This window comes from Muntiacus reevesi, chromosome 7 (genome assembly GCF_963930625.1).
Source record: "Muntiacus reevesi chromosome 7, mMunRee1.1, whole genome shotgun sequence".
Lineage (NCBI taxonomy): Eukaryota > Metazoa > Chordata > Mammalia > Artiodactyla > Cervidae > Muntiacus > Muntiacus reevesi.
In genome coordinates this window covers 35534120-35554911 of record NC_089255.1, presented here as the reverse complement: position 1 = coordinate 35554911, position 20792 = coordinate 35534120, and the positions used below count along the sequence as shown (strand labels likewise).

Sequence of the window (20792 nt, the reverse complement as noted above, 5' to 3'; positions counted from 1 at the left end):
GGAACACATTTGAGTCAGTTCTAATGAGGTGGACAAACCTAGAGGCTATTATACAGAGTGAAGTAAGTCAGGAAGAGAAATATAAATATCTTATACTAACACATATATATGGAATCTAGAAAGATGGCATTGATGATTTTATTTTCAGGACAGTAATGGGGAAAGAGACATAGAGAATAGACTTGTAGACACGGGGAGAAGGCAGAAGAGGATGAGATGCATGGAGAGTAACATGGAAACTTACACCACGACATGTAAAATAGACAGACAAAGGGAACTTGCTATATGACTAAGGGAACTCAAACAGGAGTTCTGTGACAATCTAGAAGGGTGGGATGGGGAGGGAGATAGGAGGGAGGTTGGGGAGGGAGGGGACATGGGTGTACCTATGGCTGATTCTTGTTGATATATCACAGAAAACCACAAAATTCTGTAAAGCAAATATCTTTCAATTAAAAAAATAAATTAAAAGTGCTGATGAGGAGAAATTTGAACTTGCATTTCATTGCTGGTGGGAAGGTAAAATAGTACAGAGCTGTGGAAAATAGTTTGGTGGGTCTTCAATTAATTAAGAATAAAATTATCATAAGACCCATAATTCTACTCCTAGGTATATGCTCAAGTACATATGCTTAAGTTTATATGCTTAAAACATAAGTCCACACAAAAATATTCATAATAGCCAAAAGATGTTAACAGCTCAAATTCCCACCAAATGATGAATGAACAAACAAAATATAGTTTATGCATACAATGGAATATTGTTGTTGCTGTTTAGTTGCTAAGTCCTGTCCAACTCTTGCGATCTCATGGACTGTAACCCACCTGATTCCTCTGTCCATGGGATTTCCCAGGTAAGAATACTAGAGTGGGGTTGTCATTTCTTTCTCTAGGGGATCTTCTCCACCCAGGTATCAAATCCAAATTTCCTGAATTGGCAGGTGGATTCTTTACTACTGAGTCACCAGAGAAGCCCAAAATGGAATATTACTCAGCCATAAAAAGAAAAGAAGTACTGATACACACTATGGAAGAACTTTGAAAATATCATGTTAAATGAAAGAGTGAGTAAACAAAAGGCCACATACTGTATGATTCCACTTATATGAAACGTCCATAGAAAGAAGAATGGGAAGTGACTACTTAATGAGTAAGAGGTTTCCATCTGAGCTGATGAAAATGTTCTAGAACTAGACTGTGGTAATACATGAACGTATTAAACTGTGCTGTGAATGTGTTTAATGCCACTAAAAAGTACACTTTTTAATGGTAAATTTTATGTTATGTGTCTTTAAAAGTAAAATTAAATTAAAAAGACAAAGTACCAAGTGGGGTCTTTGCATATGATAGGCACTCAATAGTCATTGACTTTAATGACTGGACAGCATGATCTTGGCCAACTCCAGCTTCTAGCAAAGCCAGACATGGCTCTAAACAAACATGGCCCTATAGATTTCTAAGCTCTTCTGCCTGAGGATTATACACAAAGGCTTAGCAACTATATTCTTTCCCCTTTGATGCTAACCCCACACCTGTGCTAGAAGCCTACATTATTTCTTGCCATCCACCAGAAAGGCAAACAGCTTTGTTCTATCAGTCAATCAAAGCTGAGAAACAATAGTAACAAGAGTTAGGTGCTACTTAAGAATTAGGTTGGGAGGTGGTGCTCAGGAGATATTTCACTTGACTATGACAAGACATTTACAAATATAAAATGACAGAGCATTACAGTAAATCTGAAGTCATATACTCACTCTAGACCAGTTTCTCAACTTTTGCACTACTGACATTTAGGAAGGATTGTCCTGTACATTGTAGGATATTCAGCAACATCCCTGGCCTTGGCCCGCTAGACATCAGTAGCATTCCCCAGTTGTGACAATTCAAAATGTCTCCAGATATTTGGCCACTTGGGAAAATAGCCCGAGTGAGAAATAGTTGAGAAACACTGCTCTAGATAAATATACTAACCACCTTACCTAACATTAATACATGTAAACTGATGTACCATGATTGGGTTGAGTTGAGAAATTAGAGAAAAGAGGACAAAACAACTTAGACCACCTTGGATTGCTATGGATCAGCCTCCTGAAAGCTAACATGTTTGGGGAAGGGTTGTGGGAAAATTCAAGGAGAGAGAGCTGAAATTCCCGAAGGTACATTTCCAGGACCAGAGTAATGGCCAACCAAACTAAGGGGAGCAGGGGTAAAGCAGCAAGCACCTAGTGATAAATGTAAATTCACTGTTTTGGTTATTTAAGTCCCTTGTGGATTAATAACATTTAAAGATGCGTGAAGAAATGGTCTCTGCTCTCTGCCTGTCAGACGTCAGCTCTCTGGATAAAAGCAGCTATTCAGACACTAGCAGGAAATAAAGAAAGGAAATGCCTACCTGAGAGTCCCATTCTCTCCTTTGTCCAGGCTGGTGAACCGGCTGTAGAGGCGGGTGATCTGACTGTGGGAAACTGAAGAACACAGAATTAGTTGCAGTTGGAGAAGTTGTCCTCTGCTCAAATTGAACCTGAATGTGAGTGACCCTTTGGAAACCAGCAGCCCTCTGGTCCCAGCTCACCATTAAATGCTTCAAAGTCAGTAAAGTGGTGATGTCTCAACTAACTCACCTCTAGTGTGTCAAAGCAGAAAGAATGAAAGGAGTTAGAAAATAAATCAAGAGTAAACAAAATTGACTCTCAGGGGTGAAGTCTAGGCTTAATTAAGACTCTGTGTTAAATGTCAGTTGGTTAAGATTTAACAAAACAAAGCTAAATTTAGTTTAAAAGGAAAGTGTGAAACTTTCACCTTTCAGTACCTTGACTTAGAAGCTATGAAAATTTGAGCTTTGATCAAAAACACATCCCTAATAATCAGTTTGATGTTTCAGACTGGCACAGCTGGGTAGGTAACATGTGCTGAATTAAGGACTGGGATATGTGAAACAGACAGTATTTTAAAAATCTATTTACTTTTCCCCAAGCATCAGTAACTTTTATGTTTTCCCTCAGGGCTGATCTTTGGGTAAAAGATCACTACAGCCTTGGGTCAGCCTCTTTCTCTGCAACTGCATGAGCTCCACTGAGTTCCCAGTAAAGGAATGGACTCCAAGAAAGAAAATTAGGCAATCTGTAAAATGGTTGTGCCATCTTCAGATGACATCTACAAGGAAGTTACTTTGTTCCTCATTTTGCACTAACTCAGGTACAAGCTGACAGTTAAAATGAGGCATTAACCACAGGTAGACAATGAAACTTTGAAAATGCAAAAAGGAATTTCTGGGAAATAGTTTAATCTCATGGTAGACTGGAGATAGGAGGGGAAAAAATAGTTATCAAAGGAGAAAAGACTACAGCCAAAAAGGGTGTGACAAGTGTGGACTTTGTCCTAGGCTGTACCTTCAGGGGTAAAGGGGTGGCTCAGGGAGTTCTGATAGTCGTCCTCCTCCCCCAGCTCAGGCAACAAAAATCCACTTGCAGTTTTGGGAACAATGGGACAAAATTAACACGGGCAAGCGCAGGAGAAACAGGAAGTGAGTGGCCCAAAGCTAGTATGAGAGGCCAAGCAGTAAATTCTTCAGCCTCAGGTTTCAAGCCAGCCTGGGCTCTGTTCTGTACTAGCTCTCAAGGAGAGCGGAGAGCTGAGGGGGAGGCAGAACCACCCCCGCCAGGGCAGAGCCAGCAGGAGTCCAGACACTGAGGAAGCAGGTGGGGACCTTTCTGCCTGATAGGCAGGTGTGCACAGTAAACACTCCTCTGAGAGTCGGGCTGACAGATTCTGATTCCAATCATGGCACCACAGCTCACCAATGAGGGCTGAGTGAATGGGGTTGTGCAGTGAACTAACCAAGTCCAGGAGAGAAAAGTGCTTGGCCAAGGTCTGGCACCTGGCAAGCATGCCAGGTTAGCTATTAGCATCATTATCCTTACACTGTGAGCCTCCAGGTACAATTTTACTGCTGTACTAATTAATCTCCACCTTTCTCTTGATTCTGCCAGCCACCACCGTCTTCTTCAGGAACCTGAACAGGCTTTTGCCTCAGGCCTCAAATGTTGCTCTAGAACTAGTTTTCTTTAGTTTTCACAAAATAAGTTGGTTCCAGAATGAGTTTCTCAAAAGATTTTTTGAAAAGACAAAATTTGTTTACAATATCAATGCCACTGTTTTCATGTCTTCATATATTACCTAATATGTCACTTGTACACTTAACATAGTTATAATAGTTTATTTTTCATTTATTAATTCATAATTTTTCTATATTGCTTTGGAGTGCTTTTTAATAACTACATAATATTTAGCCCACGGGGTCAGCTTTTAGTACTTAGAGTATCATACTTCAGGTTACTTTTCTTTAACAATGAACACGTTCAAATTGTATTTCTTTTTATACTAGGTTTTTTTTTTTTTAATTTGAGAAAACAATCTATCCACATGGTAAAAATAGTACAAAAAGTGTATATAATGAAAAGTCTCCCTAACACCCACATTCCTCAGTCTTCCTAGCCAGAGTCAAACTTTTTTAGGTGTGATAATAGTATTGTGGTTATGAAGGAAACAAATCCCTGTCCTCAGGAATACATGCTTAAGGCTTAAGGGGTGAAAAGTTTGGCTATCTGCAACTTTAAAATGGTTCATCAAAAAGAATACACACACACACATATACAAATATAGCAAAATGTTAACAACTGTTGAATTAAAATGTTGAATTATATGAATGTTCATTATACTACTTTAACTTTTTGTATGTTTGAAATTTTTCATCATAAAAAGGTGGGGGTAGGGTGGGGGAGGTACAGAGCTTTGCAAATCACTTAATCCAAAACCAGCTGAAGGTGTTAGTAAGATGTGCAATGCTTTCAATAGGAGCCGGGAGACAGCAGGCAGCAGGGTCTTCTGCAGTGACAGAACCCTCAGGCACTACGGCAAGGCAGCTGAGGGCCACGAATGTGTCCAGTATCATGAGGCAGGAACAGCCTTCAGTTGAACTTCCACTTACATTCTAGCTCAGGAAATTATTCTCAAGCAGTTGCCTTTGCCAGGCTTGTGCTCTTTGTTACAATTATAGAGAAATCCACACTAGTGCCATCATCACTACACCCTTTCAAACAAACAGAACTTCTCACTGGCCTGTAGAACTTACTTCCCAAACCTGTTCAGCACCTTTGCCATATCATGTGACACATATCAGAAGACAGAAACTAAAAATAAATCAATTGGAATTTATCACTACTCAGTTGGCGTGAATTGTTCCTCACAGATTATGTGGCTATTTTTGTTGAAAAGGTTTTAAGTAATTCACAGCCAGGTTATTGCCATATAGTCAAGGGAACTAAGGGTGGAGATTTCGGAAATTCCCAAGACACTGTGACCCTTCCCCTAGTGACAGCTTTTACTCAAATGACTTTAACTTATGGAAATACTGAAGTGTGAAAGAAGGTAACAAAACTAAGACAATATAGCAAATGTTTTATGCCAACTCCTGTTTTTAGACAGTATTTTTTTTTTAAACTGTTAGATATATCAGGATTTCTACTCCTTCCAAAGTTTTATTTCTTAAAATTGGGAAAATCTGATTCCTAGTCTAATGTCCCCTGAAAATAGGAAAAGTGCAAAATACTGTCACCTCTCTAATTATATACTAGACATGGTTTTTATAACTAGCACATGCTAATGGCGTTTTCACATGTTACCTATATAGTTCAAAATGAAAATAGCTAACACCTGGTGCTTATTACATATCCAGACACTATTCTAAGTAGTTTACATAATTTTTCTCATTTAATCCTCACTAGAAATTCTATAAAGTAGGTACTATTTTTATTCTCATTTACAGATGATAAAACTAAAGGTGTACAAGGAATTCTTACTTAGAAGTACTTTTCTAAACACTTAAGAGATTACATTTCAAATATCGGATAAACTAGTCATATATGAATCCTAACCAATTTAGACTTACCCATGCAAAGCTTTCATACTGCATATAAAGTCAATTTTACTTATTTATGGTACATTTTCTTCTGGCAAAGGGAGTAGTGAAATGTCTTGTACTTGTTCTTAACGTGAAGTGTTTCAGACTGACAGTTCCCCAAACTCTTAATAGAACAAGAAGCAGAGGAAAATAGGGCTAATTTCATCGCTCTACCCCACCCTCAGGTGTTTGCTGTTTTTATTCTTCTAAACCTTTTGCATCATGCTAAGATTACTGCTTTAAAAATCAATTCTGCTGATGGGCACTAACTGGATAAACTGACAGCTCAACTCCCAAAGCAGATGACAGCCGTAGCAGGTCAGGGGAGATGCCTGGAAGCCACTCAAAATGCTCTAGCTCAATTTATCCAAATCTAATCAATTGATGCATATATCATGGCCCAATTCCTATTCTCCTCAAGGCCAGTTCACAAGGACTGTTCCCTGAGTTCTGGAAGGGGTGCTACACAATTTAAGTTATCTTATGTTTGATGCTAATCCAAACTCTTGTGGGCGTATCTCCATGACCTGGTTGTGGGCATCTTTTGTCACTATCTGTTTTGAATACCCAGTATGGTACTGAGTATGCTCCTGCTGCTGCTAAGTCACTTCAGTCGTGTCCGACTCTGTGCGACCCCATAGACGGCAGCCCACCAGGCTCCTCTGTCCCTGGAATTCTCCAGGCAAGAATACTGGAGTGGGCTGCCATTTCCTTCTCCCCGTACTGAGTACAGACACTGCAAAAATTCAATAAGTACTTGTTTCATTAGGCTTTCTGGCTCAATATGTACGTTTGCCCCGGTGTGGCTGAGACACTCCCTCAGGCTTGATTCTCTTTTCGGCAACTAGGAAAATAGCTCTGCAGGAGTACTCCGTTCTCACAGACACAGTGAAAAAACCTAGAGTCCTAAGGCAATTGAGGCCACTTTCATTTGGTCAAATGTAATAAAACCAGAATGGGATTACTGCTCCCTTCCTCTTGAGGGAAAAACAGCCTTTTTCCCACCAGCAATCTGGTTTATACTCCCTCATTATGTGACTCTTTATTTTAAGAAATTATGCTTTAACTCTGGTGTCACCTTAGGCCTAAAGTAGTTCTTATGTTTACAAGTGTGGCCAGAGGTCATAGCCACAAAATGTAATAAAATGCTTGCTGAATCCAAACCATCTATGTTTCTACCCTTAGAATCAGAGTAAGTAATAAAATGACCACAAGGTCAAGTGACTAAACAAGTACTGCACATTATAGACATCTACCTACTTTCTTCTCTTCATTCAAAATCATAAAAAGGACTCATTGGTAGGTGGTGAGCTCCTTAAAATCTTTATAGAGAGGTTTAATGACTGTAAGTTAGGAGATGCTGAAAGCAGTAAACCAATCTGACAAGGGATGAGGCTAGATAACATCCCTTGAAAGTTGGGCTATCAGAAAGCATGGGACGCATTTAATTGATCTCAGGCCACCCTTGCCTGAGTGATTCTGAGGTTCCCCCAGCACTCAACATTATCTGCAAATGGATCACTGAGTTACTTTGTGGCCATCTCATTATCAAAAACAGAAATTATGAAGACTCAGAGCCCAGATGCTTATATAACTCATGTAAAATACAAGAGTCATAATGGATTACTGAGAAAATATTGTATCCATTATCAAGGGCTACACAAATGTACCATGGTGTTTTACAGAGCTTCTGAACCCACAAAACCCTGAATCGGCCCCTTTCAGATTCAGCGGAAGAGATTAGACTATAAAAATCAGTTCCTCTACAAATTCACTGAGATTTTTGGAGCACATCCAATTTCCATGGGGACTGCATGAAATACACCAGCACAGTAGAAATCAATATATCTGAAATTAGGACGGCCAGGATCCTCAGTGCAAATAAAAAAACTGGTAGTCACAACATCTGCGCTTTTTCTCCATAAGCTCAGCATGAAAGAAGTCTCATACTCTCAGACCCCTGATTCTCTAAGGTGTTCCATCACCAGGTCATGTCTTCCAAAGCCTTACTACATGATCTCACTTTCTGGATTTATTTTTCCAGTTGCGGCAAGAATTTGTCTGATTTCCCACAGTTGTCAGTGGTTTCAAGTCCTTGCCTAGAAACGTCACAGGAACGAAGACAATGTTTTCTACAGGACCTATCCAGAGTTCCTGAATTTAAGTCTGGTACGAGGAAAGACAAAGGAAAAGAGTTCGGGGACTTTCAAGAGCAGGGGAAGGAGAAAAGAGCGGGATCAGTGATTTACGGGTGATCGCGATTCCGGTCTTTGATGAGAAGGGGAGCCGCACAAGAGCCATAGTCCCACCTCGGGTAGCCTTAGCTGTAAGAATAGGTACTCCAACATCCTCGAAGCTCCAGCACTGGAGGATGCCCAGGAACCCCAACCTCTCGGCACCCCGGCTCCAGATCTCAGCGACAGTCGCCCTCGGTCCTGAGGCCAGCCGGAGGCGCCCGGCCGCGTTCCCACCCCCTACCCGAACTCACAGCCAGTTTCCTTCTTGATCTCCTCGAGCTCTTCGTCCCGTAATAACGTGGAGGCCCGGGACCCCATCTCCAAGCCGGGAGCTCCGCTGGGAGCAGGGGTGCCTGAAGCGACAGCGGCGGTAAGAGGGAGGGACGGAGGGGAGAAAGGGCCGGGGTCAAAGAAGGGAGAAGGCAGTGCTTCTACTGCGGACTGGGCAGGGAACCCAGGGGTGGTGCGCGGCGGTGGGCAGGCCGGAGGCCCAGCCAATAGGGAGTGAGGCTGCGCTCAGCGCTGGAGCCGACGTCGACGTTCCTAGCTTCAGCCCGGAATGAATTAGCTCAGCGCCGGGCCAGGTCTAACTAAAAACGGACCACGCCCCCGGAACCATGATGCCACCGGTCTTAAAGGGGCAATGCCACGCTGGCCCTAGCGCCCGCAACTAAAAGGGCAACGCCATTGATCCACTGTTTTACAACACACTGACCTGTGGCAGTCAGTGTAGCCAACCTGTTTTTCACAGAACTCTAACACTAGAAATCCCAGCCTACAGTTAGTAAGGATTGCGGAGAGAAACAAAAACAGAGAGGCAAAACGTGGCTTGGTTGAACGCTAGGGTGTGTCTCCCGGGAACTGCATGCTGGGAGTTGCATTGAACCTCTTCATTTTTTCCTGGAGGCTCTCCCTCCTCCAAGCCGCAGGGGGCGCTCGCGAGCCAGTCTCGGGACCGCGCGCCGATTGGCTCCTCGGGAAACAGCGCAGTCGTCGGCACCAGCGTCAGCGCCCGAGCTGCGTACTTTTCTCTAGCTGTTTTCGGGATTGCTCTCTGATAACGGCTACCCAGGGTTTGGAACTTCTCGAGATTCCTTTCTTAAAAGCAGTCCTTCTTTTCTCAGTTCCAGATTGAAGCTCGAGGAATTCACTATTTGGTTGAAATAGGCACAAATTTCCCAAATTTCCGTTGGAGAAAAAAAAAACAACGGCGGAGGACAGACTTTCTAACGTATGGCCCGCCGTTTAAGTTTCTTATTTTGCCTTAAAAATGAAGTTTGCCTTTTGTTCTTATGGCATATTTTTGTTTGTTTTCTTGAAAACATTTAAAGCCACCTGTCAAATTAGTACACCTTCTCAGGAGAACCAGTTCAGTAGCTGTGGTCTCAATGCCTTTACACCCCTTCGCCACCCCTGTTAACTTTGTACAAAACTGGTTTCAATTACAGAAGAACCAAATTCTGACGGATCTCACTTAGTACCTAAGCCCTAGAAGACTGTCTTAGCGGGCTGGTAGTCAACTTAGGTTACAGAGGTTCTAGTTTTACTGAGCTGTTTTCATGATTGACTTGCTCTCCTCTGACTTAATGATGTCTACCTTCGTAATTAGAGGGTGACATGTTGGATATGCCCGTCTCGGCCACAGGACCTTTTTATCTTGAGAGTATAAGTATGATAGAAAAATCTGTGTTGTCAGCAACTTGAGTGTCCGTTTTGAGTGTGCTGTGAAGCCCATCTCTGGATCCTGACCTTGCTCGTTACTAATCTTGAATCTTACCTTTTGCAGTTGTCTTCAGTAGAGCTTTCTTTGCTTTGTGTTAATGTTTTTCTGATTTACTTTAACATTTCTTAAATTTCCTTTTTTCTCAAGCATTTCACAAGCTTATTTCTTATGTATCTTTTAAAAATGTAAGTTAATTTTTACCTCTAGTTAAGGGCTGGTTTTTCCATTTTTATATTCTCTTTTATTTCTGTAAAAACTCCCCTTTTGCTTGTTGGATTGACTGGAACAAGGAAGAATGATTTTTCCAGGCACTCTGGTGACTTGTTCTGTGTTCCCTCTGGAAGCTAACACTCCATGCTGCACGCATCTCCACTAGGGCCCTGGTTTTAGTTCGGGTCTTACTACCTTCTAGCTGTGTGACCTTGGGCAGGTGTCTTAAATCTTAATTTAAGCCTCAGTTTCTACATATGTAAATCAGGCAGTTGTTGTGGGCAATAAATAACAGTTGTGAAAACACTCGCTAGACCTTAAAATATTAAAGTGTATGTTATTTATCTAGTTAAAAACACTATGTAACCTCACCTTCTTCCTAGATGAATTGGGCCTTAGTTATTTGGTCAATGTTTTGTAGTTAAACTAAGTTGCAAAATTCACTAGTTGACTATTCCAAGTGTGGTGAAGGCAAGCTGCTTTTAAATTTAAACCACTGTGGAGAAACACTTAGCTGAGGTTCAAAATACAAAGACATCCAAATAACAGGATTGTTCTAAAAGATCTTTTTTAAAAAAAGAATTCATCTTTTAAATTACAGTATTACACTAAGGAATATAAGAGTATCTACTGAGAATGATAGTTATTTCTGCAAGATAGAAGTTTTTTCTTTGTGCATTTCTGCATTGTTATCCTTTTTATAATGAGCATACATCATTTTTACAAAAACAGTTGAATTTTACAAAACCATTGTGTGGCATGTGGCGGTTTAATCTGTCAGGCTGCACATGACTGGTTGGTGACATTACAGCAACCGAGTCCCTGAGCTGTGGCTAGGGTGGGGTGGAATGACCCTCAGGGTGACATGGCAGCTGGATTGGTAATGCAGAAATTGTGATGATTCTAACTCACTTATTCTTTGGTTGTTAACAGTGTGAAACTCTGGAAATGTTATTAATCTAGAAGAGGTTATATCCAGAAGAGATTAGATCCTGGACATTTCTGGGTAAACAATTCATTGCAACATATGTTGTCAAGTGTTTGCCAATATCATTTTTTTTTTATCTTTTAGTTTTTTTGACTGATGTTAAAATGGTGTTTGTGTATGCTATTGAAAGGCCTCTAAATGTTCTTCTTGCTCCATTTAGCTAAGAAAGGATAGGTGATATTAGGCTGTTTCATAGACAAAGAAATCAAACCCTCTTTGCCTGAAGTCTTACAGTTTTCAGTTTCCCATGTATAAGTTAGAGTTGATACTTGCAGTGATCTTTTTCTCATTATAATTCTAAACAATAAACAGAATTACTTGAATATTTTTATTTTTCTTATCCCAAGGATGAGGAAAGGAAAAATAACCTCATTTCTCCCAAAATATTTAAAAAATCATAGATCTCTTTTATTTTCAAGGACTTAGATATTAAAGAAGATTATTTGAAGACTCCTTTTGGAATCAAATATCATGGATCTCAGCAGTGACTACCATTTCCTCAACCAGATTTTGTGGAGAAGAGTGAGACTCACATTAGTCTGTGGCATTTTTGAAGGAGTGCTGCAACATGTGGACCCTAGCAAGATTGTTGTTTTGAAGAAAGGTCTCATTTTATTTCTCATAATCTCCTGCCTTTTAGGAGACTAATAAGTGCATTTGGGTGATGATTCTGGGCTCTCTTAGCAATTGGAAGAGTGGCATTATTTCTATTTTAGGGAAAAGGTGGGAGGAAGATTAGAATGTTATATTCCCTAATGGAGCAATATGACTGTATATGCTGGCTTGTCCACCTCAGTACTTTTATTGACATGATAGTGGAAAATTTCAGTATATAGTTTTTTTTTAATTGGGTACATCTTTTCAATGCACCTTGAAATTAAAAATGAACACTGTATTAGATAGAATTGCTTTTGGCTTCAACAGACAAATTCCAAAGACAGTAAGGGGCTAATTTTTGTCATGCACAAAGAAGCCCAGAGGTAGACTGCTGAGGAATAGTGCAGTGGCTGAACGATTCCAGGAGAGATAAGGCATCTTCTGCTCCTACCCTGCTACTTGAGTGTTCACCTGTTATCCTCGGGGTCACAGTGTAGCCTTTACACCTCCCAGTTTCAATTCCAGTTCCTTTATGAAGGATATAATTCAGGAACAGTCAGATGGAGGAGTTTTATAGGGCAAGGTTTGTGGGAACGGGCTCAGAGTTTCTACTGTCTAAGCATGCCACCCTTTTAGCCTCTTACATGTGTTCACCTTGAAGCCTCGATATAGAGTTTTTATTCATATAGAACATTGACTTGTTAAAGTAATTGTTTTCCTGGCACAGTAAGTTTCAAGTTCACAATTGAAATGTGTAAATGACATTTGAGAGATTAGTATTATTAAGCCATTATTAGTTAAACTTTTGTAGGCTAGGATGGGACTATATCAGGCTTTTGTAATATTAATTCATTTGGTAATCATTTATTGAGTTTTATATCCCAGGCACAGTGCTGAGTACCAGGGATATGGATAAGAATAATTTGGTCTCTGTCCTTGAAAAAATTAGACTAGTAAAGAGACAGATAAACAAGTAGAAAGATATAATGCAGTGTGACATCCTCTGATAGAAGGACACACAGGACACTATGGAAGCACAAAGTTTCTAATTTAGATCTGTGACAGTGAGGAAGGCTTCCCAAAGGAGGAATTGATATTGGAACTGTATTTGGAATTAGATGTAACTTCACAAGAGTTAACTGGTTGGGGAGAGCGGGAAAGGTTGTTTTAAGCCAATGGTTCTCAGACTTCATCTATATCTCAGAATCGCTTGAAAGACTTGTCCAAACACAGATTGATGCCTCCCACCCCCTCAAAGAGTTTCTGATTCTTATAGTCTTAAGTGGGGTTCAAGAATTTGTGTTTCCAAAAAGTTTCCAGGTGATGCTGATTCTGTGCTGGGGAACACACTTTGAGAGAACCATTGTTTTAGGGAGAAGTAGCCGCATATGCAAAAGTAGAGAACTGAAAACTTGGTGCATTCAGAAAACATTAAGTATGGGACTTGCCTGAGGTCTAGTGATGAAGACTCCTCACTTGCACTGCCCAAGACAGGGGTTCTATCCCTGGTCAAAGAACTGAGAATCTTCATGCCTTGTGGTGCAGCCAAAAAAACCCCAGACAATCTAAGTAAATTTCAATGTAAGGATGTGATGAGAGATAAGGCTGGAAAAGAAAAATAAGCATGGGGCAGATCAGAAGGACCTCACATGTCATAACATTTGGAATTTCTGAAAGCAAAGAGGAACAATCTGAAATATCTTTTAAGTGGGAGGCATATAGATTTTCAGATTACTTGCCTGAAATTTTTAATGCTGTATCAGTTAGGAGCTGTGCTCAGCTGCCAGAAACAGAATCACTTCTACTGGGCTAAACAAATCATGTAAAAGAAGGCAGGCATCCCAGAGCTACTCTGACACTCCCCAAAGTTGTTCTTTACCTTTCTGTAGTACCATTTTCACCATGTGGCTTCAAACCTCAAGGGCATATGGTAGTAGCTGGTGGAGTTAAAGACAGGAGTAAGAGGAAAGATAGGGTAGGGGGGTGTTTCTCATCTTAAAGAGATGTCTTGGAAATTTAATAGACACCGCTATCTAGGGAGAATGAGCATGTTGGTAGCCTGAATAAATGACACTAAGTAGATAACAGTAAATGCGACATGCTCATTCAACAGAGTGTTCAATTCTGATGAAATTTTTGGTATATTTCTCTTTAGTGTTTAATTACATAGTTTGCATGTAGTTGACATAAGAAATTGGGTATATCATATATGCATTTTTTTAGTTAACACCATAACATTTTCTTATGTTATTTGAAACTTCAGTTTACTGTCTAAACATTTTAAAACAAAAAGCTTAAAAACTTTTAAAATTTTGTAATGTAATTATAAATTATAGTAAATTACAATTAAAATACAATTATATATTTTATAATTATGAGTTATAATAAATTATAATTATAAAATACATTTCTATATTTGTTATATTTTATAATTGTTGTCTGAGAAATAGTTCCTAGTGAAAATTCTGGGTGAAAGTTATAGATATTTTTAAATGTTTCTGATGCATGTTTCTAAATAGTTTTTCAAAAGGTTATGTGTTTTTACTTTGCTACTAGTAATGTGTGAGTGAATTTCAGTAGCTAACCTAGCCTTGGGTTTTTAAGAAATGCAAATGTGTATCTTTCCTCAGTGTTTGTTAGTATTATAGGCAAAGAGTGATATTTTATTTTCACATGTTTTTTTTTTATTTTCACATGTTTTTAAAAATATTCCTAAGGAGGTTGAATGTATTTCTTTATACCTGTTTACTTAAAGCTATGGTTTTTCCAGTAGTCATGTATGGATGTGAGAGTTGGACCATAAAGAAAGCCGAGCATTGAAGAATTGATGCTTTTGAACTGTGGTGTTGGAGAGGACTCTTGAGAGTCCCTTGAACTGCAAGGAGATCCAACCAGTTCATCGTAAAGGAAAATTCATTGGAAGAACTGATGCGAAAGCTGAAACTCCAGTCCTTTGGCCACCTGATGCGAAGAACTGACTCCTTGGAAAAGACCCTGATGCTGGGAAAGATTGAAGGCAGGAGTAGAAGGGGATGATAGAGGATGAGATGGTTGGATGGCATCACCAACTCGATGGACATGAGTTTGAGCAAGCTCCAGGAGTTGGTGATGGACAGGGAAGACTGGTGTGCTGAAGTCCATGGTGTTGCAAAGAGTTGGACATGACTAAATGAGTGAATTGAACTGATTTACTTATTTTATGTACTATTTGGGCAAAACAGAGAATGACATCACTATGATAGCAGCGTAAAATGAACCCTTTGAAGTAGGGAGAAACAAGAAACAAGGAGAATAGACAGGGAACTATTCAGGCAATCAAGGGACCCAGTAAAGAGGAAGTAAAGGAGTCAGAGCTTAATCTTGTCAAGGAATGGGGAAGACAGATTCTAGAAATGCTTAAGAGAGGGGATTAGTAATTTAGTAGTCAATTAGATAATCAAAAAGCAATGGAAAACGACTCATTTATGACTGAGATTTGACGTATAATACTACTATTGATGGAAATGGGAAGAGGAACAGGTTTGTTGGTTACTGCAAGAAGATAATGATTAGTTTGAAAAATCTTGCAGTAAGTCTGCCATTAGTTGAAAATTCGAGTGGACCTCAGAGAAATAATCCCTATTGGAGAAATGAGGGATTAGGATGACTAGGAAGTGGATATGATCATTCAAGGAGAAGGAAGAAGGATGAAGAACATAACCCTAGGGACAGTCAGTGTGTAAGCGACAAGCAGTGGTGGTAGAGGCAGCTGAGGAGACCAGAGGGAGCACATCAGGGAGATGCTGGAATGCTGGTTATAAGATGCATATTAAAATCACTGAGACCTGGGTTTGAATCCTGCCTCTTTTACTAGTAGTGTGACCTTGAGCAAGTTATTCAACCTTTCTGAGCCTCAGATTCCTCCATAATGAAGATAATGAAATGCCTATCTCATTATGTTACTGGATAGCTAGACATAGGCAATAAATTAGCATGATACCTCACTTAGGTGCTTAGTATGATGACTCTGGTTAATTAGTAGGAAAAGAAATAAACATAAGAATGTCTTGTAAGTCAAGAAAGTAGAGAACAGTATTGTCAAAGGATGCATGGGAGCCAAGTATAAGATAGTAAACTTAACCGGGTATTTTACAAATAGGCAGTTGGTGATCTTTGACCTCAGGATGTATTCCAGCTGAGCTACTTAAAATCCTAAAAGATGCTGCTGCTGAAGTGCTGCACTCAATATGTCGGCAAGTTTGGAAAACTTAGCAGTGGCCACAGGACAGGAAAAAGTCAGTTTTCATTCCAATCCCAAAGAAGGACAGTGCCAAAGAATGTTCAAACTACCATACAGTTGTGCTCATTTTGCATGCTAGTAAGGTTATGCTCAAAATCCTTCAAGCTAGGCTTCAGCAGTACATGAACTGAGAACTTCCACATGTACAGGCTGGGTTTAGAAAAGGCAGAGGAACCAGAGATCAAATTGCCAACATTTGTTGGATCATAAGGAGGCAAAGTAATTCCAAAAAAAAAAAAAAAACCCATCTGCTTCATTGACTATAATAAAACCTTTGACTGTGTGGATCACAACAAACTGTGGAAAACACTTAGATATGGAAATATCAGACAACCAATATCAGACATCAGTTACCTGTCTTCTGAGAAACTTGTATGCAGGTCAAGAACCAACAGTCAGAACTTTACATGGAACAACGGACTGGTTAAAAGTTGGGAAAGGAGTATGACAAGGCTGTATATTGTCACTCTGTTTATTTAACTTATAGGCAGAGTACATCATGTTAAATCCCAGCCTGGATGAATCATAAGCTGGAATCAAGATTGCCAGGAGAAATACCAACAACCTCAGATATACAGATAATACCACTCTAATGGCAGAAAGTGAATAGTAACTGAAGAACCTCTTGATGAAGGTGAAAGAGGAGAATGAAAAAACTGGCTTAAAACTCAACATTCAAAAAACTTAAGATCATGTCATCTGTCCCATCACTTCATGGCAAATAGATAGGGGAAAAGTGGAAGCAGTGACAGATTTTATTTTCTTGGACTCCAGAATCATTGCAGATGGTGACTACAGCAATGAAAATAAAAGACACTTGCTCCTTGGGAGGAAAGCTATGATGAACCTAGACAATCTGTATAGTCAAAGCTATGGTTTTTCCTGTAGTCATGTACTGATGTGAGAATTGGACCATAAAGAAGGCTGAGCATCAAAGAATTGATGCTTTCGAATTGTGCTGGAGAAGACATGGGAGTCTGCAGAGTTTGTACTGCACAAAGATCAAATCAGTCAATCCTAAAGGAAATCAACCCTGAATATTCATTGGAAGGACTGATACTGAAGCTGAAACTCTTATACTTTGGCTTCTTGATGTGAAGAGCTGAGTCATTGGAACAGACCCTGACACTGAGGAAGGTTGAAGACGAAAAAGGGCAGCAGAGGATGAGAAGGTTAAATAGTATCACCAACTCAATGGACATGACTTTGAGCACTGTCTGGGAGATAGTGAAGAACAGGAAAGCATGGTGTGCTGCAGTCAGTGGGGTTGCAAAGAGTCAGACATGACTTAGTGACTGAACAGCAACAACAGCAAAGAATATATTCAGTGGACTAGAGAGAGTGAAACTCCAGTGTTTTCAGTTGCTGAGAGATGTAGAGATATACAGATGCTGTGAGCATTTCCATCTAGAAAAAATGACACTGTCTTGTAAACATGACATCTAAACTTCTAAATCCTTTACCTACTCATGGAAGAGCCTGTAATTGGTCTAGGAGTTGGACTGTTGTCTCTGACAATTCATAGTTCAATCATGTAGCGTGACGTGAAAAGGGTGTGGACTCTAGAAGTAGTCAGATGCCTTAAAATTTTTTTCTGGAGTTAGGTGGAATAAAAATCAGTAGAAGTATAATAAATACATAGTCCTTAGCCCCAGAGGCCTTAGGATATTCTTGGCAGAAGTCTAAATTTGGTGTATTACTACTGCCCTTTTAGTGTATCTTCGATCAATTCTGGGGTTCTCTCTGTTCTTTATACTACTTGTTTCAAGGTTATAGCTTTGTAATTTAGCTATATTTTAGCTTTGACTCTTTATTCCTTGGGGAAGATAATTTGGTGATTTTAATAAAACTCAGATTTGGGCAATTTTGAGAGGTATCATATTTTCTTAGAGTTTTAGGGAATATTTCTTTTTATTAATCAAATGAATTGTTTTCTATAACAGTGAAGAATGTAGAGACTGGTCTAAGTGTCCCAGGAGTGAAGATGTTTTTTGGACGTGAGATTGTGAATGGTGAGAGCTTCATATTTCCTACTTGCTGCTCTGCCTCATTCCAGTATTTGGTGGTGAGGGGGTGGTGCAAGATGTTATCTTGCATTTATGAACTCTTAAAGTTGTCATTTGAGAATTGTCCTTTATCTTACTGTTGCAGTAGGTATTGTGAACAGAACTGTCTTAAAGAATTTTAATCATCTTGGTTTTACAATGTGAGGACAGCTGGTTCTCAATATTAGAGGTCAGTTTGCAGGCAGAATTATCAGTCTGAACAGAGAGGAGTTATCTTGTTGAGCAAGTGAGTTTAACACCACACGTTCACAGTACGTCCACGGTACATTATTTGAAACGTTGGGGCCAAATGTTTCAGAACCCAGTCTAGTTCTAGATTTTTAAAAACCTAACAAAGGGTTTGGGAGCTTCCATGGTGGCTCAGACAGTAAAGACTCCGCCTGCAATGAGGGAGACCCGGGCATGATCCCTGGATTGGGAAGATCCTTTGGGGAAGGAAATGGCAACCCATTCCAGAATCCTTGCCTGAAGAATTCCATGGACATAGGAGCCTTGTGGTCTCCTATGGAGCCCATGGGTTTGCAAAAGTGTCAGACACTACTTAGCAACTAAACAACAAAAAAGGGTATATACTGGTCATATTACGTAACACTTCAAGTGAGTCTGGTCAGCACTCTGTAATAACACATTTCTGTAGAAAAATGGGTGGAGAATCATACTAAGTGGGATAAAATAGGACTATAAGTAGTATGACAGTTCAGGTTTTGCTCCCAAAAGAGTTACACAAAATTTTTGGTTTTCAGACTTTTGGAGTTTGTAATTACAGGAAGCAGCCCTGCTCTTTATTTCTGCCAGCAAAAATCATTTAGCAGGAATAGATCCAATTATTTGCCTAAAGGACTATAGACACTCGTCTGGTCAGTGTGCTTTAGACAAGCCAAATGAAATAAAAAGAAAAAAGTTGCAAACAAGAACTGTTCTTGCTTTCAAGAACGCAAAAGCAAAAAGCCATCCAAGGAGGAGTAAATATCAGTGTTGGGTAGAAGAGAGTGGGGGAATGGAAGACCTAGGACCTCATAAAACTGCATTTCTTATCGCTGAGGCAGATACGAGGAAGGAAAAGGACTGCTGTAAATGAGAGATTACTACTTCTTGAGATTGTTTTGTGAACTAAATAGAATTTAGGGAGAGATGAAAATCTAACCAAATTACTGCCAGTCCAGACCTCCTTTAAAGCAGACAAGTCCAGTCACTTAGCTAACTACCCTTTCTCACTCAGTATGTGGCTGGAGTGCACTACTTGAGAGCCCCACGAACAGGATGAAAAGGCAAAAAGCTAGGACACTGAAAGAGGAACTCCCCAGGTCAGTAGGTGCTCAATATGCTACTGGAGATCAGTGGCGAACTAACTCCAGAAAGAATGAAGAATTGGAGCCAAAGCAAAAACAACACCCAGTTGTGGATGTGACTGGTGATAGAAGCAAAGTTCGATGCTATAAAGAGCAATATTGCATAGGGATCTGGAATGTTAGGTTCATGAATAAAGGCAGATTGGAAGTGTTCAAACAGATGGCAAGAGTGAACGTTGACATTTTAGGAATCAGAGAACTAAAATGGACTGGAATGGGTGAATTTACCTCAGATGACTGTTATATCAACTACTGTGGGCAAGAATCCCTTAGAAGAAATGGAGTAGCCATCATAGTTAACAAAAGAGTCCAAAATGCAGTATTTGAATGAAATCTCAAAAATGACAGAATGATCTCTGTTCGTTTTCAAGGCAAACCATTCAATATCACAGTAATCCAACTCTATGCCCCAAGCAGTAATGCAGAAGAAGCTGAAGTTGAACGATTCTATGAAGACTTACAAGACCTTCTAGAACTAACACCAAAAAAAGATGTCCTTTTCATTATAGGGGACTGGAATACAAAGTAGGAAGTCAAGAAACACCTGGAGTAACAGACAAATTTGGCCTTGGAGTACAGAATGAAGCAGGGCAAAGGCTAAGAGAGTTTTGCCAAGAGACCACACTGATCATAGCAAACACCTTCCTCAACACAAGGGAAGACTGTACACATGGATATTATCAGATAGTCAATACCAAAATCAGATTGATTATATTCTTTGCAGCCAAAGATGGAGAAGCTCTATACAGTCAGCAAAAATAAGACCGGGAGCTGACTGTGGCTCAGATCATGAACTCCTTATTGCCAAATTCAGACTTACATTGAAGAAAGTAGGGGAAACCACTAGACCATTCAGGTATGACCTAAATCAAATCCCTTAGGATTATACAGTGGAAGTGAGAAATAGATTCAAGGGACTAGATCTGATAGAGTGCCTGAAGAACTATGGATGGAGGTTTGTGACGTTGTACAGGAGACAGGGATCAAGACCATCTGCAAGGAAAAAAAATGCAAAAAAGCAAAGTGGCTGGTTGAGGAGACCTTACAGAGAGCTGTAAAAAGAAGAGAAGCAAAAAGCAAAGGAGAAAAGGAAAGATATACACGTTTGAATGCAGAATTCTGAAGAATAGCAAGGAGAAATAAGAAAGACTTCCTCAGTGATCAGTGCAAAGAAATAGAGGAAAACAATAGAATGGGAAAGACTAGAGACCTCTTCAAGAAAATTAGAGATACCAAGGGAAATTTCATGCAAAGATGGGCTCAATAAAGGACAGAAATGGTAGGGACCTAACAGAAGCAGAAGATATTAAGAAGAGGTGGCAAGAATACACAGAAGAACAGTACAAAAAAGATCTTCATGACCCAGATGATCACAATGGTGTGA

The 20792-nt window shown here is 39.8% G+C and overlaps 2 protein-coding genes across 5 annotated transcripts in view; one reads left to right on the top strand and one right to left on the bottom strand.

Annotated features, from left to right (window-relative positions):
- Positions 1 to 8770, bottom strand: part of CHP1 (calcineurin like EF-hand protein 1) — a 35037-nt gene extending 26267 nt beyond the window's left edge. The window contains exons 1-2 of the mRNA XM_065941911.1: positions 8448 to 8770; positions 2393 to 2465 (exon numbers count right to left, since the gene is read on the bottom strand). Of these exons, the coding sequence (XP_065797983.1) occupies positions 2393 to 2465; positions 8448 to 8514 (140 nt within the window). The 5' untranslated portion in view covers positions 8515 to 8770. The remainder of the gene's footprint in view (positions 1 to 2392; positions 2466 to 8447) is intronic.
- Positions 8771 to 9228: 458 nt separating this feature from the next.
- The window catches only part of EXD1 (exonuclease 3'-5' domain containing 1), a 38292-nt gene continuing 26728 nt past the window's right edge, over positions 9229 to 20792 (top strand). Inside the window, exons 1-4 of one of the 4 annotated variants that reach the window (XM_065940686.1) lie at positions 9229 to 9427; positions 11063 to 11135; positions 11537 to 11721; positions 17937 to 18005. In XM_065940686.1, coding sequence (XP_065796758.1) covers positions 11589 to 11721; positions 17937 to 18005 — 202 coding nt within the window. In that variant the 5' untranslated portion in view covers positions 9229 to 9427; positions 11063 to 11135; positions 11537 to 11588. The remainder of the gene's footprint in view (positions 9428 to 11062; positions 11136 to 11536; positions 11722 to 17936; positions 18006 to 20792) is intronic. The other 3 variants (XM_065940685.1, XM_065940688.1, XM_065940687.1) reach the window with 3 other exon arrangements.